At 45.5% G+C, this 14,213-nt stretch overlaps 1 protein-coding gene across 1 annotated transcript in view; it reads right to left on the bottom strand.

Annotated features, from left to right (window-relative positions):
* The window catches only part of PGM1 (phosphoglucomutase 1), a 62,603-nt gene extending 49,607 nt beyond the window's left edge, over positions 1-12,996 (bottom strand). Inside the window, exon 1 of the mRNA XM_021679997.1 lies at positions 12,504-12,996. Coding sequence (XP_021535672.1) covers positions 12,504-12,749 — 246 coding nt within the window. The 5' untranslated portion in view covers positions 12,750-12,996. The remainder of the gene's footprint in view (positions 1-12,503) is intronic.
* Between the last annotated feature and the right edge of the window lie 1,217 nt (positions 12,997-14,213).

Genomic DNA, 14,213 nt, shown 5'->3' with positions numbered 1-14,213 from the left:
GGACTGGTATTAGAATTAATCCCATTTTACAAATGAGAAAACTGAGCTTTACGTCAGTTCAGCAGGCTCCATGATATTGTACAGTAAGTTGTACCACTGAGATTTGCACCAAAATCTTCAATTCCAACCCATCACTAGGTACTGAAGTCATTTGGTAAGATTCAGGGAGCCACCACGTGGCCTGTCTTCCATCTGGCATTACGTCAGAAGTCTACAGAAGCACTGTGGATTATGGAGTTCTGGAATCTTCTCAACAATTATTCCCAGACTTTTAAATAGAACAACAAAAGTATTAGCCACATGCATTAAATCAGCGACTGCTCCCTGCCTCCACCCTTAGTTCACTCTCAGCTGAGGTCTCCCTCAGCAGAGACGACATCCTCATTCTCCCCTCCCCCGCTCAAGGCCAGGCTGGCTGCTCTCCTGTGTGTTCCACGATTCCCTGAACTTCTCTCAGACAGCTGAAGTGGGTTGAATGGTAGCCACTGCCACCATCTCCCTGCAAAGGTATGTCCACCCAGAACCTGTGAATGCAGCCTTGCAGATTAATTAAGGATCTCGAGCTGAAACCATCATGGATTATCTGGGTGGGTCCTAAATCCAATAACAAGTATCCTTAAAACAGACGGAAGAAGAGAAGACAGACACATGTGAAGGCAGGGGCAGAGACTGGGGTGATGCAGCCACACACACGTAGGACACTTGGAGCCACCAAATGCTGAAAGAGGAAGGAAGCACTCTCCCCTGGAGCCTTCAGAGGAAGCACAGACCAGCCAACACCTTGATTTCACACTTTGGGCCTCCAGAATTGTGAAAAAATAAATTTCTGTTCTTTTAAGCCACCTAGTTTATAGTCATCTGTCAGCAACCCTAGGAAACACACTAGCATTTGCACCACATTTTTGTGAACTACCTATGGATGCTCCTCGACTAGCATGAGCATCCTGAGAACAAAGACTTTGTCTTACTCACCCCGGCACCCCCAGCCAACTCACACAGTGCCTGCACATGCAGACTGCTCAACAATGCTTGGTGAATGAATAAATCCAGGCAGTCCAGGAGGCTTACAGCAATGCCAGCATACATTCCTTGCAGCTTCCCGTCAGCAGCATGACGTTAGCCTGGGCCAGGTAACCGTTCCACAGATCCGCCCTAAAACAGCCATCTTCGACTACCCACTGCTGCCTCAGAACTCCCAACAAGGTAAAAGCCTCAAATCAATGAGCCTGTGAACCTCTGCCTCACAGACTGAATTCAGGGAATAATGTATGGCTACAGACAGAATAAGACATCTATGTGGTGGGCATGGTGGCAGACACAGAAGACCTCTCCTCTGCCCTCCAATGGCCTCGGCATTTGGAAGAACCATAATAATCATTAGAATCACCCAAATCTTCCATTTACTAAAGATAACGTCAAGCACTATGTGAGCACTTCACAAATTTTGCTTCATCCTCACATGAACATTTCAAGGCAGACATTATTACTCTTCTTATACCAAATCTACACATGGGGGAACTGGCTATGGTGAACTGTGGGATCGTGTTTTTCTCATGGATTTGACTACACAGGGCTTGGTGCCAACTGCGTGGCCCAGTTCAGAGAAGCAGTCTGGCTTTTGCAACAGGTGCCAACCTTACTCCCAATTCCATTTGAGTTTCCTACACTTATTTCCCGTTTGCTTCATTTTTAAACATACTTCATTTCATTCTGCTCCACAGAATGCATTTCTCAGAGTCCCCATGAGGCAGCGTAACATAATAGTTTTATGACTAAAGCAAAAGATCTTTCCCCAGCCCCACCCAGTTATGCCATCCCAGCTCCATTTTCTGGCCTCTGTGCGACCATGAGCGAGCTCTTGGAGTCAGGTGGGCACAACTTTAACACCTAGGTTTCTGGTTTCTGTGGCTTAGAGCTGTCAGGACTCTAGGTCAGGGCCATTTTGTCTTCTTGTGTTTTAACAAACCTTCTCATGGTGCACAATTTCTAAATGCCTAACCAAAGCATGTTTAGATGTCTACCAGAGTGGAAGAGAACCGTATCCCCAGGCCACCATGGGCCTTTGCAGAAGGAAAGCAGAATGCCAGAATCTCCCTCAGCATGAACTGCCTTCTAAGACCTTTCCTTGACAGGGCAGTGTTCTTGAACGGCACAAAATATGGTAACTCATTTTAAACAGTTATGCCAGAGCATCTTCATTTAAATTAGTGCTATCTCTTTCAAAACAATCATCTTGGGAAGCAACATATTTATTCAAACAGTGCTCACACTGCACTAACATTTCTGGAACTCTTTCTCAGCAACTGTCTTAACAGTCTGTGGCACTTCCTTTGAAAGTCTTCAGTCGTAACAAATTTCATCCTCTGAGAATAGATTTGAACTTTGGAAAGAGACAAAAATTGGCTGGAGCCATGTCTAATGAATAAAGTGGGTGATCAAATCTTGTTACATCGTTTTAGGTGAAAAATGAGGCATGACTATAAAATAATGTGACTGGTTTTCCTAGGTGACCCATAAACCAACTGGCTGAAAAATAATTCCCATAGAGGAGTTTCAAAATGCTCCAAGCACTAGACGCATCACTGGCATTAAGTGTACGGTTCCCAGAGTGGTGATTTGACAGGGTACAATACTAATTTGGATATATAAGTTCAAATATGTTTGTAAAAAAAGAAATCTGATTGCTTACACTCATGAAAATGAAGAAGCGATTCTCCTGGAGAAATTTCTCCTTTTTTTTTTTTTTTTGACAGCCTGCTCTGCTTTGGAGAGGAAGTCCGCTGAGAAAAACCTAGTGGTGATTTTCATTTCTTGTGTCAGTCCTTCCCCATCCAACCAAAGGCTCCTTGAGAAAAGGGACATCTTCATCTCTGTGTCTCCAGTGCTCAGGATAGCACACACAGAAGCATGGGACACTAACTCCACTGTTCTGGACACAAACCCTTTGACTTTGCTTCTCGTCCTGCTGGGGCTTCCCTTGCTCAATGTAACTTCTTCTGCCTAGCAACTGAAACTGGGCCATGTAAAACCCATCCACTCAAATTTATAGAGACCTAAGGTAGACTAGTGGTTGCTTAGAGCCAAAAGCATAAGGAAACAAGAGGGACTGACTGCTAATACACAGGGCTTCACTTCGGGTCATGGAAACATTCTAAAATTAGACTGTGGTGATGGTTGCACAATTCTGTGAACACATTAAAAGGTATGAAATTGTACACTTTAAATGGGTGAATTGTGTGATATGTGAATCATATCTCAATAAAGTAGTTTATTTAAAAAGCCCTCCACAACAGGAATGCTTGTGCCTTGGTTCCTTTCTAAGATGGTGGTTGGAATAAATGAATAGTCAGGTTCTCTTCCAAAAATCTAGCTCCCTATATAAAGTTGTTTCTGTCTTCCTCTGTAACTCTATCACTTGAAAATGGCTTCGTGGTTTTCACCAGATTTGGAAAGCATGTTTAGGATAGTGAGGACTGCTGAGTGTCCCCCAACATCAGTTATCCCTTTCTGACACCCCCAATGTTTAGCCTGACACATAGCACCCAGAATAAAATGGATATATCCCAGCCTCCTTGCTGCTAGAGGAGGCCTTAGACTAAGTTTTGGCACAGAAGACGTGAGTAAAATTAATGATGTACATTATCTGAGAAAGGTGTGCCTTCATTCCACTTCCTTCCTGTTGCCTGGAATGACCATATGGTGGTAGGCAGCCACCTTGGATCATGCAGATAAGGGCAACTCACTAGGGAAGGCTGAGCAAAAAAGAAAAGAAATACAGAATCCCTTACACAACAGAGCCACCACACCAGCCTAGGACTGCCCACACCCACTCTATTACAGAAAGGGTTCTATTACTATGAGCTTTTATTTTGTTATTTTGTTTAAGTAACTTATTTTTGGATTTTGTTTTCATAGCCAAACCTGTATGTTAACTAATGATAAAATCTGATCTTCTGCACCAGAACAGAAACTAAAATATGCAGCATCAGCATACCTTTTATGCCATGGCAAAATTGTTACCACTGCTACCCTGGAAGGCAGACTACTGGTCAATCAAACCTAGGCAAATGGGAGAAATTAAAAATAGGAGCGGCTGTTGGCTGCTTCTCGCCACAGTAGAGAGGAGCTCAGGCAACGACTTGCCAGTCCACGGGCAAAAATGAAGGTAAAGCTCCACTAAGAGAAATATCTTTGACTGTGGCCTGCAAACTATGTTGCCCAAGTCCAGTAATTTGTGACCTTGTAGAGCTGAGATGACCACTCTTTATGTACCCAAGCTAAGGCAGCTCTCCATGAAGCAGCAGGTGTAGAACAAAGGTCTGTGGCCTCAACTCTTTCCCAGGATTCTTCGCTAGACAATGAAAACTGACCCACCAGCAAAGATCTGATTAAGGATACTGCTTTCTTACTCAGCCTAGCTTTTCCTATCTCAAGGCAGACATCATTGATGGAGACGTCAGAGGAGGGACAGAGCAGAGAGGCCAGAAAATAAAAGCTAAAGTTTTCAGGCTTGGGGCGCCTGGGTGGCTCTGTTGGTTAAGCATCTGACTCTTGATTTAGGCTCAGGTCATGATCGCAGTGTTGTGAGATCAAGCCCCACATCGGGCTCCACACTCAGCATGGAGTCTGCTTGGGATTCTTTCTCTCTCTCAGCCTCTGCCCCTCCCCCCAAGCTCTCTCTCTCGCTTGCTCTCTCTCAAAATAAATAAATAAAATCTTTGGGAAAAAAGTTTTCAGGCTTAAAACCCTATCTATGTGAGAATTTTCCCTGTGGTTATCAGTACATAGAACTGATCAGAATAGGCCAGAAGAAGCCTAATAAGCTTTAGAAGTAATTATACAGTGAAACAAACCAAAAACTTGGTCTGCAAAAGCAACCCCTGCCTTCATACATCCCCCAACTTCCATCAGCAGAAAGCAGGATGCAAAAGCTATGCAGATCCCAAAAAGTCTCAAAACCTATTCCACAGTGTCCAGGACTAAGTGAGCACTGAGGACAGAGAATAAGAGAGTCCCTCCCAGAGGGCAGAACCAGGGCTCCCTGTAGACCTACTCCATGGTCAGGGCAAAGAGTCTGCACTCCCCACCAGCAGCAGGCTGGTGACTGCTTTACTTAATATAACTATGTAAGTATATATATTTGTTGGAAGGAATCTGAGCTGCTGCTGCAGGGGAAGAGTGATGTGTTTTATGGATGGGAAGAAGAGTGGGACATGGTTATCTGCACGCCCAAAGAGATGGCCCATGCAGAGATTTCTACCTGCAACTCCTTTTCTTAAGGTAACAGAACCACCCATTTTTAGCCGGCCACATGCCCCCCAATATAAAGTCTACATATTTTGCCCTTCTTGCAGTAAGTATGGAAAATCTAATCAGTGGATTGTGAGTAGCAGTGAAGTGTGCAATTTCCAGACTGTTTAAAGGGAAAAAAACGCTTTGCTCAATCTTTTTCCTGTGCCCACTGGCAGCAATGCGGTTGTAGTTATGGGGGCCCCTGCAGCCAGATGGGCAAAGGCAACACCTTCAAGACAGCAGAGCCGCAAGACTGAAGGAGGGTGGGTCCCACGGATCTACCATACTAGTCCTGGCCTGCAACACCCAGCCTATTTCATGAGACAGAGAAAAACTTCTATTTTGTTTAATCCACTGCTGTTTTGAGTTTCTGTGACACCACCTTGAACCTATGTAATTGTACACATTTTTGACTTAAAATACAGGCTACACGGGGTACATCAAATTCACATTGGGAGGCAGTTAAAATGTCATCTTCTAGAGCCTCCAAATCTTAGCTATGACAAGACACTGGGCCTTGACGGGAACTCTTAACAGAGATTTCAGATATGAACCAAGGAGAAAGCCACAGGGCCCAAGGCTGCATATTGCATGTGCTGAATTATGATTGCTATCCTTCTTATATGTGCCATTCTGAGTAGCAGCGGGAATGTGCAGTGCTACACGGAGTGAGAGGGGGAAAGAGTCAGATTTAGGTCAGTGAAGCTAAGAGAGAGAGGCTCCCGAATTTGGCTAAAATATTTTACATAACAAAGGCTGTTTAGTGGCTAAGTGTTCCACTCTAAAGAATAGTCCTGTCCATTCCTCCATCTAACCTCTTCCTGCTATGTAGCCCCTCCAATAAAGTGGCCTCTTTTCTGTTCACATACTCTCCACTCTTCAAGACACAATTCACGTTCTATCACTTCTTTCCCCAATCCAGAATGTTCTCTCCTTCATCTGCACTCAACACTTTTTCTAATCCTATTCTTTGCACGGGTATGTATTTCTTGTGTCTTATCTCCACCAAAGATGGCACACTCCAGGATGGAAAAGGACAGTATCCTATTTATCCTGGTATTTAATAACAATTCCAACTCAAAGTATAAACAGGGGGAGAACAATCATTCATAAGCCCATCATAAGTAAAGGACTTTTTTTTTTTTTTTAAAGATTTTATTTATTTATTTGAGAGTGAGAATGAGAGAGCATGAGAGGGGGAGGGTCAGAGGGAGAAGCAGACTCCCTGCCGAGCAGGGAGCCCGATGCGGGACTCGATCCCGGGACTCCAGGATCATGACCTGAGCCGAAGGCAGTCACTTAACCAACTGAGCCACCCAGGCGCCCCAAAGGACTTATTTTTTTTAATAGGAGTTACACCATATTAAAAAGTCACCCAAAGATGATTCTCTGCCAAGTCATCCTTGCCCTAAGGATATCAGGTTTTAAGTAAGGGTAGCAAGGTGCCTCTACCTAACACCAGTTACCTCAGAGTCCCAAAACATTCCCCGTCCTGCCCGGTATTCTTTCATTCCCTTCTCAGAACTCTAGCTAGAAACATGTCCCTTCACCTGTGTTTGTAGTTGGCCTCATGAAAGTTCAGGAAAAGAGTGATCCATCCCAAATGGGAGATAGTGGAGTTCCTCCACTTAAGACTAAGTTCTCAAAGCCCCACTGGTTTGCTTTGAGAACCTGAGACCCTTAATCTCTGTGTCATATATTTGATGCCCATTTTGGTGCAAGCAGTACCTGACACTAAAAGGGGATCATTTGTTTAATGCACGGGTTCTTAACTCAGGATCCTTAGACCCCACCCCCTAATAGGTCCCTGGGTAGAATTCGATGGGGTCTGTGAGTCTGAATGGCAAAATAAACAAAATCTTTGTCTTAACTAACCTCTAAAGGAAATTTAGCATTCCCTTGAATTATGAATTTAGGCAATAAACCACAGAATTATTATTATTACCATTACTAATACCACCTGGGACTTTATCATCGATAGAAATCACATATATTTTCAGGGGCACCTTGGGTGACTCAGTCCGTTAAGCGTCCGACTCTTGATTTCGGCTCAGGTCATGATCTCAGGGTTCTGGGATCCAGCCTCGTGTCAGGCTCAGCAGGGAGTCTGCTTGAGATTCTCTATTTCCCTCTCCCTCTTCCCCTCCCCCCCGCTCATGCTCTCTTTCTAATCTTTAAAAAAAAAATCACAGGGGCGCCTGGGTGGCTCAGTCGTTAAGCGTCTGCCTTCGGCTCAGGTTGTGATCCCAGGGTCCTGGGATCGAGCCCCGGCATCGGGCTCCCTGCTCGGCGGGAAGCCTGCTTCTCCCTCTCACACTCCCCTTGCTTGTGTTCCCTCTCTCGCTGCCTCTCTCTCTGTCAAATAAATAAATAAAATCTTTAAAAAAAAAAAATCACAGATATTTTCATATCATAATTATCTCAAAATATTAAGATTACAGATATATCAAAATATCATTTATATTTATCACTATTCTAAAGTAAGATAGTATGAGACCTTCCACTAAATTTTGTTAATGTGTCAATAAAGAAGCATATATATCTTGCTGTATCACAAATTTGGTTAATATTTTGATAATTTTATTTCCAATACAATTTTTATTTCCTTTGTAATTCTTTATATTTTATTTATTTTAAAATAAAATTATTCTGAGATGGGGTCTGTAGATTAAACAAAGGAATCCAGGGCACAAGAATCCCTGTGAATTGATGAAAGAAAACCTGCTTACTAACAAGCTCTCATGAAAGCATTTATTTATTTATTTATTTTTTAAGATTTTATTTATTTATTTAATTGACAGAGAGAGAGAGACAGCGTGAGGGGGAACACAAGTAGGGGGAGTGGGAGAGGGAGAAGCAGGCTTCCCCCTGAGCAGGGAGCCCGGTGCGGGGCTCGATCCCAGGACCCCAGGATCATGACCTGAGCCGAAGGCAGTCGCTTAACCAACTGAGCCACCCAGGCGCCCCATGAAAGCATTTATTTTGCTGATGATAATGATGAACTATCCTTCAAAATATCCAAACATTCATTTACTTGTGACTTCAAATTCTTCCCAATTCCTAAGACTGGTCATTTGCAGATCATTGGGCCCAAGAGCAATTTTTAGAGACTAGGAATGGTTTGAACTGAGTTGTCTGCACTGGTATCTCTTAGACTTCTCAGTAACCGAGGCCCATAAATTCCTTTCTCACTGTGCTAATCTGAGCTAGGTTTTTGGCACTTGAACCCACTGGCTTCTGAGTAACATGGAATCCCTCTATATTGGCTGGGGCCACTGAAGGTAGAGGAAGGTGGGGGACAGTGCCGATATCTATGAAGTGTTAATATCTGCACCAGGTTAGGCCTGATTAACTTAGTGTCCCCACACCAGCAGAACACGGATAACACAAAAGTCCTGCCCCAGGCCCATCCTGAGGTTCCCCCACAAGGGTCATTCAATTAGCTGCCAGGTGAGAAGAGACTACAGGTATTTTAAAACATACTGTTTCATTTAATCCTCAGATTAAATGGTATGTCTCATCATTTCCAACCTTTACAGACAAGGGGGAGGGTGGGGAAGGATCAGAAATCAACTAACTTGCCCAACAGTCTCCAACTCCTATATTTTTACTCTTTCCTGCCTAGAATTCTTCCCCTCGACAAATCCACCTTAGCAATTCCAACTTGCCCTTCAAGCCTCAATTCAGCTACCACTTTTAGTGTTCTAAGACCTCAAAAAGAAACCTCGTACCGTTTTCTGATGCCTTAGGAAACATCTTGCTAATGGGTGCACAGAATAAGTCAAGATAAAGCCCAGAAGCTTAGAGGCACAGTTCAAAGCCCGGGCAGCTTGAAGCTGAGATGCTGAGTGGCTTGGTGGGGCCACTCTTGCTGCTGGGGGTAGGTCCTTGCCGCCTCTCTAATGGCTCCCTGCACACCAAATGCTGACCTCTACTTTCACTTTTTGCCTTTTTTCATAAGAGCAAAAGTCTTTTTCAGATTTCTTTTGGTTTGCCATTTGCAAAAACAGGCATTTAACATAGGTCTTTCATAAAAGTGAAGTGGCATAAGACAAACTTTCAAAAAGCAGGGGATACCTCTACAGCCCTCCATGATCTTCCCGCTTCAGTACCTGGCACAGACCCTGAACAGTAACACCTAACGCACTGTATTTCTCTGTTTACTCTTTTTTTTTTTTTAATTTCATTTATTTACTTGAGAGAATGAGAGAGAGAGAGAGAGCACATGAGAGGGAGGAGGGTCAGAGGGAAAAGCAGACTCCCCGCTGAGCAGGGAGCCCAATGCGGGACGCGATCCCAGGACTCCAGGATCATGACCTGAGCCGAAAGCAGTCGCTTAACCAACTGAGCCACCCAGATGCCCCTCTTTTTACTCTTGTCTACCTCCCCTTCTACACTGTTTTTGCTGAGGGCAGGAATATTTTGTATCCCAAATACTTAGCACAACATAATAAATGTTTAAAGAGAATAAATGCATTGGTCACCCACTATACACTGGCTTTAAGTGCTGGAATTTGCTTATTTCTTTTTTGAAGATTTTATTTATATGTCAGAGAGAGAGAGCACAAGCTCTCCCCACTGAGCAGGGAGCCTGATGTGGGACTCGATCCCAGGACCCTGGGATCATGACCAGAGCCGAAGGCAGATGCTTAACGGACTGAGCCACCCAGGTGTCCCGGTATTTGCTTAACTTAAAGTGTATTCCTCACCCTTCACAATTCAGGGCAGTTAAACAAAGACTCACTGAAAGTTACACTGTCCTAGGTACTACAAATACAGATAAAACCAGACCCTGTGTTAAAGAAGTTTACTTTCTAGGGGGTAGTGTCACAGGTAAAGATTATTTCACTGGGATTTTATTAAACTATTCTAGAGGTATCTATGAGAAAGGAGTACTTCATAAGGGAATGAAAGTGGCAGAGAAAGGTTTCTGGGGAAAGTTTTTGGAAGACGCTACCTCAATTGATTCACACCATAAGAGACAAGTAGCATGCTTAAATCCTTAGTGAGGAGAGAGAGAGAGACAGAGGGAACAAAATCAGAGAGCAGAAAGCTGAGGACAGAAACCTAGGGAACAGCTAGGGTGTGCATAGGGCAAGCAGTCCAGGAAGGAACTCTCAAAAAGTGTGAGTAGAATCAGGAGAGTGAGCAAGGCAAGGGAAGGAGGACTTTAAAAATGCAAAACCTGTAGTGCCAAAGGCAACAAAAGGCCAAATAAGGCCTAAAAAAGTATTCAATGGATTTAGCAACTAGAAAGTCATTAGTAACCTTGGCAAGAGCGATTCTGGTGGAGTGGTGGAGGAAGCAGAAGCCAGACTGCAGTGAGGTGGTAAGTGAATGGGTAAAAAATCAGTGGTGGCCACTGGCCAAAAAGGGGAAAAGCAATAGGGCAGTAGCTAAAAGGGGATGAGGTTTTAAGAACCTATTTTTTTAGTCCTAGCCTAACTTTTTCCTTTCCACCCCACATTACTCCCAAATGGACAACTTTCCATTTGGACCTCTAAAATTCCCACTATGCTGTCAGCAAGCTCCTTAAGGGCGAGTCTTGTGTCTGAATTGTCTCTCTATTCCACACATTTCTCTGCACATGGTATAGGTTCAATCTTTGTTGAATGAATGAATGAATGAATGAATGAATGAATGAAATGTATATTCCACACGGGTGATAAGGAATTGAAGGGCTCTACTGGGATACAGCTATCGTTTGCTCTTCTTTCAAGGGAATTTGGGTTGTCTGAAAACTCAAGAGCATCTGCTATCCAGAGGACCTTCTGTCCTTGATGCTTATAAATGTTTGACCCAGGGAGGCAGATGTAGATGGGACCCAGGTTAGAATTTACAGACTACCAGAAAATAGATCTTTATAGATTCAAGGGTCCCTTTATTCCCAGAAGTTGGAACTGGCAGGTCAATGTTAGATTCTGGGTACTGCCACTGCAGTTCCTCTTTAACCTGCCTGGGCTTCAGTTTTCTCACTGGCAACTTGAAGATGCCCATAATAGCATCGACCTCTTCAGGCCACAGCATAAATGAGATACCACATGTTTAGTGCTTTTCATAGTGCTTGGCAAACTGACACTTATATGTTAAAGATAAAGTACTACTAAAATGAATAAAAATATTACTAAAGGGAATGAGTTCCAGAAAAGCTGGGTAGAAGTCAAAGCTTATTTTAAATACAGAAAGAAAAACTCGTTAGAAAACTTTTTCCAAAAGTGAATGAATAACCAGCCCCAACTTACCTATTTTATAAATTCACCTTTTCATTTATCAGGTTTACTTAAAAATCTATTTCAGAGTTTCACCTATCCGAGCGGACCTGTCCATAAAGTCAGTTAACGGTCCTTAGCTGGTGGGGAAAGTGGGGAGGGGGACGAGCCAAGGTGTTGCATTAATTTCCTGGCCAGCCTCTAGGGCTTGCGTAAGAGTGCCCTTGGGTATGCAGTTTCTGTTCTAATGAAAATTCATCTCTAACTCCTGGATGGAACAGATCTAGAAGCACCGCCGGTGCAAAGCCGTTTCAAAAGCCTGCGCCCCAGCAAGCAGGCCGTGCAAGGGCAGCAGCTCTGTCCCAATACAAACGAGGGTGTGGGGAGAGAGACTGTGCAACCTCCTTCTCAGCCCCGAGGGCCTCACGCACCAGCTGGGCGGGCGCTCCCACCACCCCTGCCCCACGGCGTCGGGCTCCCTGCCACTGGGAAGCGCCAGTCCCAGACGAGAATAGCAGGCAAACGGGCGGGATGCGAGGGGTTCTGAGCAGGGCAGAGGCCGTTCAACCTTTCCGGGTTAAGGTGATTGCACACTGCGCTGAAATGGTATCTTCAAGTCACAGGAAAGGTGAATGTAAATGTCAAAGGCCTCAGCAGGAGGAGAGGAGGGGAGGGGAGGGGAGGGGAAAGGAGGAGGAGAAAGAAGGGCGGGGCAGGAGGCGGAGGGTCGGTCCTCCCAAGGTCAAGTCCCGTTCGCCCGCCTCCGGGGAGTCGACCGAGCAGCTCGGCGGAGGCCCGTGGCCACCTTCCAGCACACAGAGACCTCCGCAGGGCCTCCGGGCCGGGAAGAGCGAGCGCAGAGAGGCGGGGGTGGAGACTGGGGCGGCCGCGCGCGGAAGTGGCCGGGCAGAGCGCGGCGGCGGGCGGGCGGGCAACACCGGCCGCACGTCGCGCACGGCCCGCGCCGGGCGCACGCCACGGAGAAGTCGGAGGGTCCCTTACCCCGTTGGCGGCGGCGATGCGGACGATGAGCTGGATGGCCTCCTTCATGTAGAACCTGCCGTCCCCGCCCACCACCAAGGTGGCCTCCTGCCGCTGCGCCGGCTCCACGGTGGAGATGATACTCTGGATGAAATTCTCCGCGTAGTTGGTGCTGCTCTGAAACACCTTCACCCGCTTCCGCAGCCCGCTCGTGCCCGGCTTCTGGTCCGGGTACGCCTGGGTCTTAACCGTCACAATCTTCACCATGGTGGCGACTCGCTTCCTGGGGCCGGAGCGGACTCTGCTAACCGAGGGCGGCCGGAGCTGTGGCTGCAGCTGCTCTGGGGTGAGGGCTCGGACCGGGTAGGGGCAACGCCAGCTCTCTCGCCTGAGCTCGGCCCTCCTCCTTAAAGGGACAGAGGACAGGGCCCTCCCTCCGCCGCTGGCCCCACTTTCCAGGTCGGTGGGGTAGGGCAAAGGAAGAGCCCACCTCCGCGCCTCTAGTGCAGTGGGTGGAGCCTCTCTCATTTCCCCATTCCTCCCCACACCCCGTAAGCCAATCCACTATAAAATGAAATCCGCAGCTCCTCCCCTAAATGGAAGAGCAGAACCTGGGTAGGGAGTCTGTCATAGGGCAAGAGTTGGAGAGGGAGTGGGAACATTGCAGAGTATAATGATTTCCTGTGGTTTGACTAGAGTATCGTGTAAATAACTTTCTGCAAACCTGTTCTTAGGGATAAAAGTGCCAGCCTTAGGTAGATTCATGACTCCTTATTCTTTATATTCTCCAAATATTAGGGTATTTGTATCAGAAAAACGAGTCAACTCCCAAGGTCTAATTCGACCTACTACTTTCCCTGCGTTTACTGATGGACCAAACGCTTTACTTGCATGGTTAGGGTGGATATACTGATAACTAAGGTTTATTGAATGTAATGTTTCTAATCCTTACTAAAGTACAAGTTTTATTTTTCCCTATTTCATGCTTACAACTGAGATTCAAAAAATCAAATGGCTTGTCTAGCCACAGAGATAAGTATACGCAGGAGGCCAATTCAGGTGGGTGTGGCTCCAAAACCAGGGCTCTCACCATGATTTGCCTGCCATGTCACCAGGTTTGATAACTAGGAAATGTACAGGGAGGCCTTGATAAATATAGGTACAAATATAAGGTAAGGCTGAGTATAATTCATCATCAAAATAAGCCAGTTATTCATGTAATAGAAATTTGGTGAAGAGATGAAGGAGGACTGAAAGAGTTCATGGAGGATAGTGAGTCAACGAAAGAGACTTGATTATTTTTTTATTTATTTTTTTTTTATTTTAAAGATTTTATTTATTTATTTGAGAGAGCGAGAATGAGAGAGAGTACATGAGAGGGGGGAGGGTCAGAGAGAGAAGCAGGCTCCTCGCCGAGCAGGGAGCCCGATGCGGGACTCGATCCCGGGACTCCAGGATCATGACCTGAGCCGAAGGCAGTCGCTTAACCAACTGAGCCACCCAGGCGCCCCAAGAGACTTGATAATTAAGTAGGAATATTGATACTTTCCTTTTGGTTTAGCATCCCCCTTGATTTGTTGGGAGTGACTGTCTGCTCTGCTCAGGAAGTGTGTCATTTCTAGAAAAGCCACAGCTTTCCCCCCCCGCCCTGCTTATGAGATGTGTGACCTGGAGAAAGTAACTATGGGCATCCATCTCTTTACTATAAAATGAACATAAAACCTACCTTAA

This window comes from Neomonachus schauinslandi, chromosome 4, assembly GCF_002201575.2.
Source record: "Neomonachus schauinslandi chromosome 4, ASM220157v2, whole genome shotgun sequence".
NCBI classification, from domain to species: Eukaryota; Metazoa; Chordata; class Mammalia; order Carnivora; family Phocidae; genus Neomonachus; species Neomonachus schauinslandi.
Note: the sequence above shows the minus strand (reverse complement) of the source record. Positions and strands in the feature narration are given on the sequence as shown.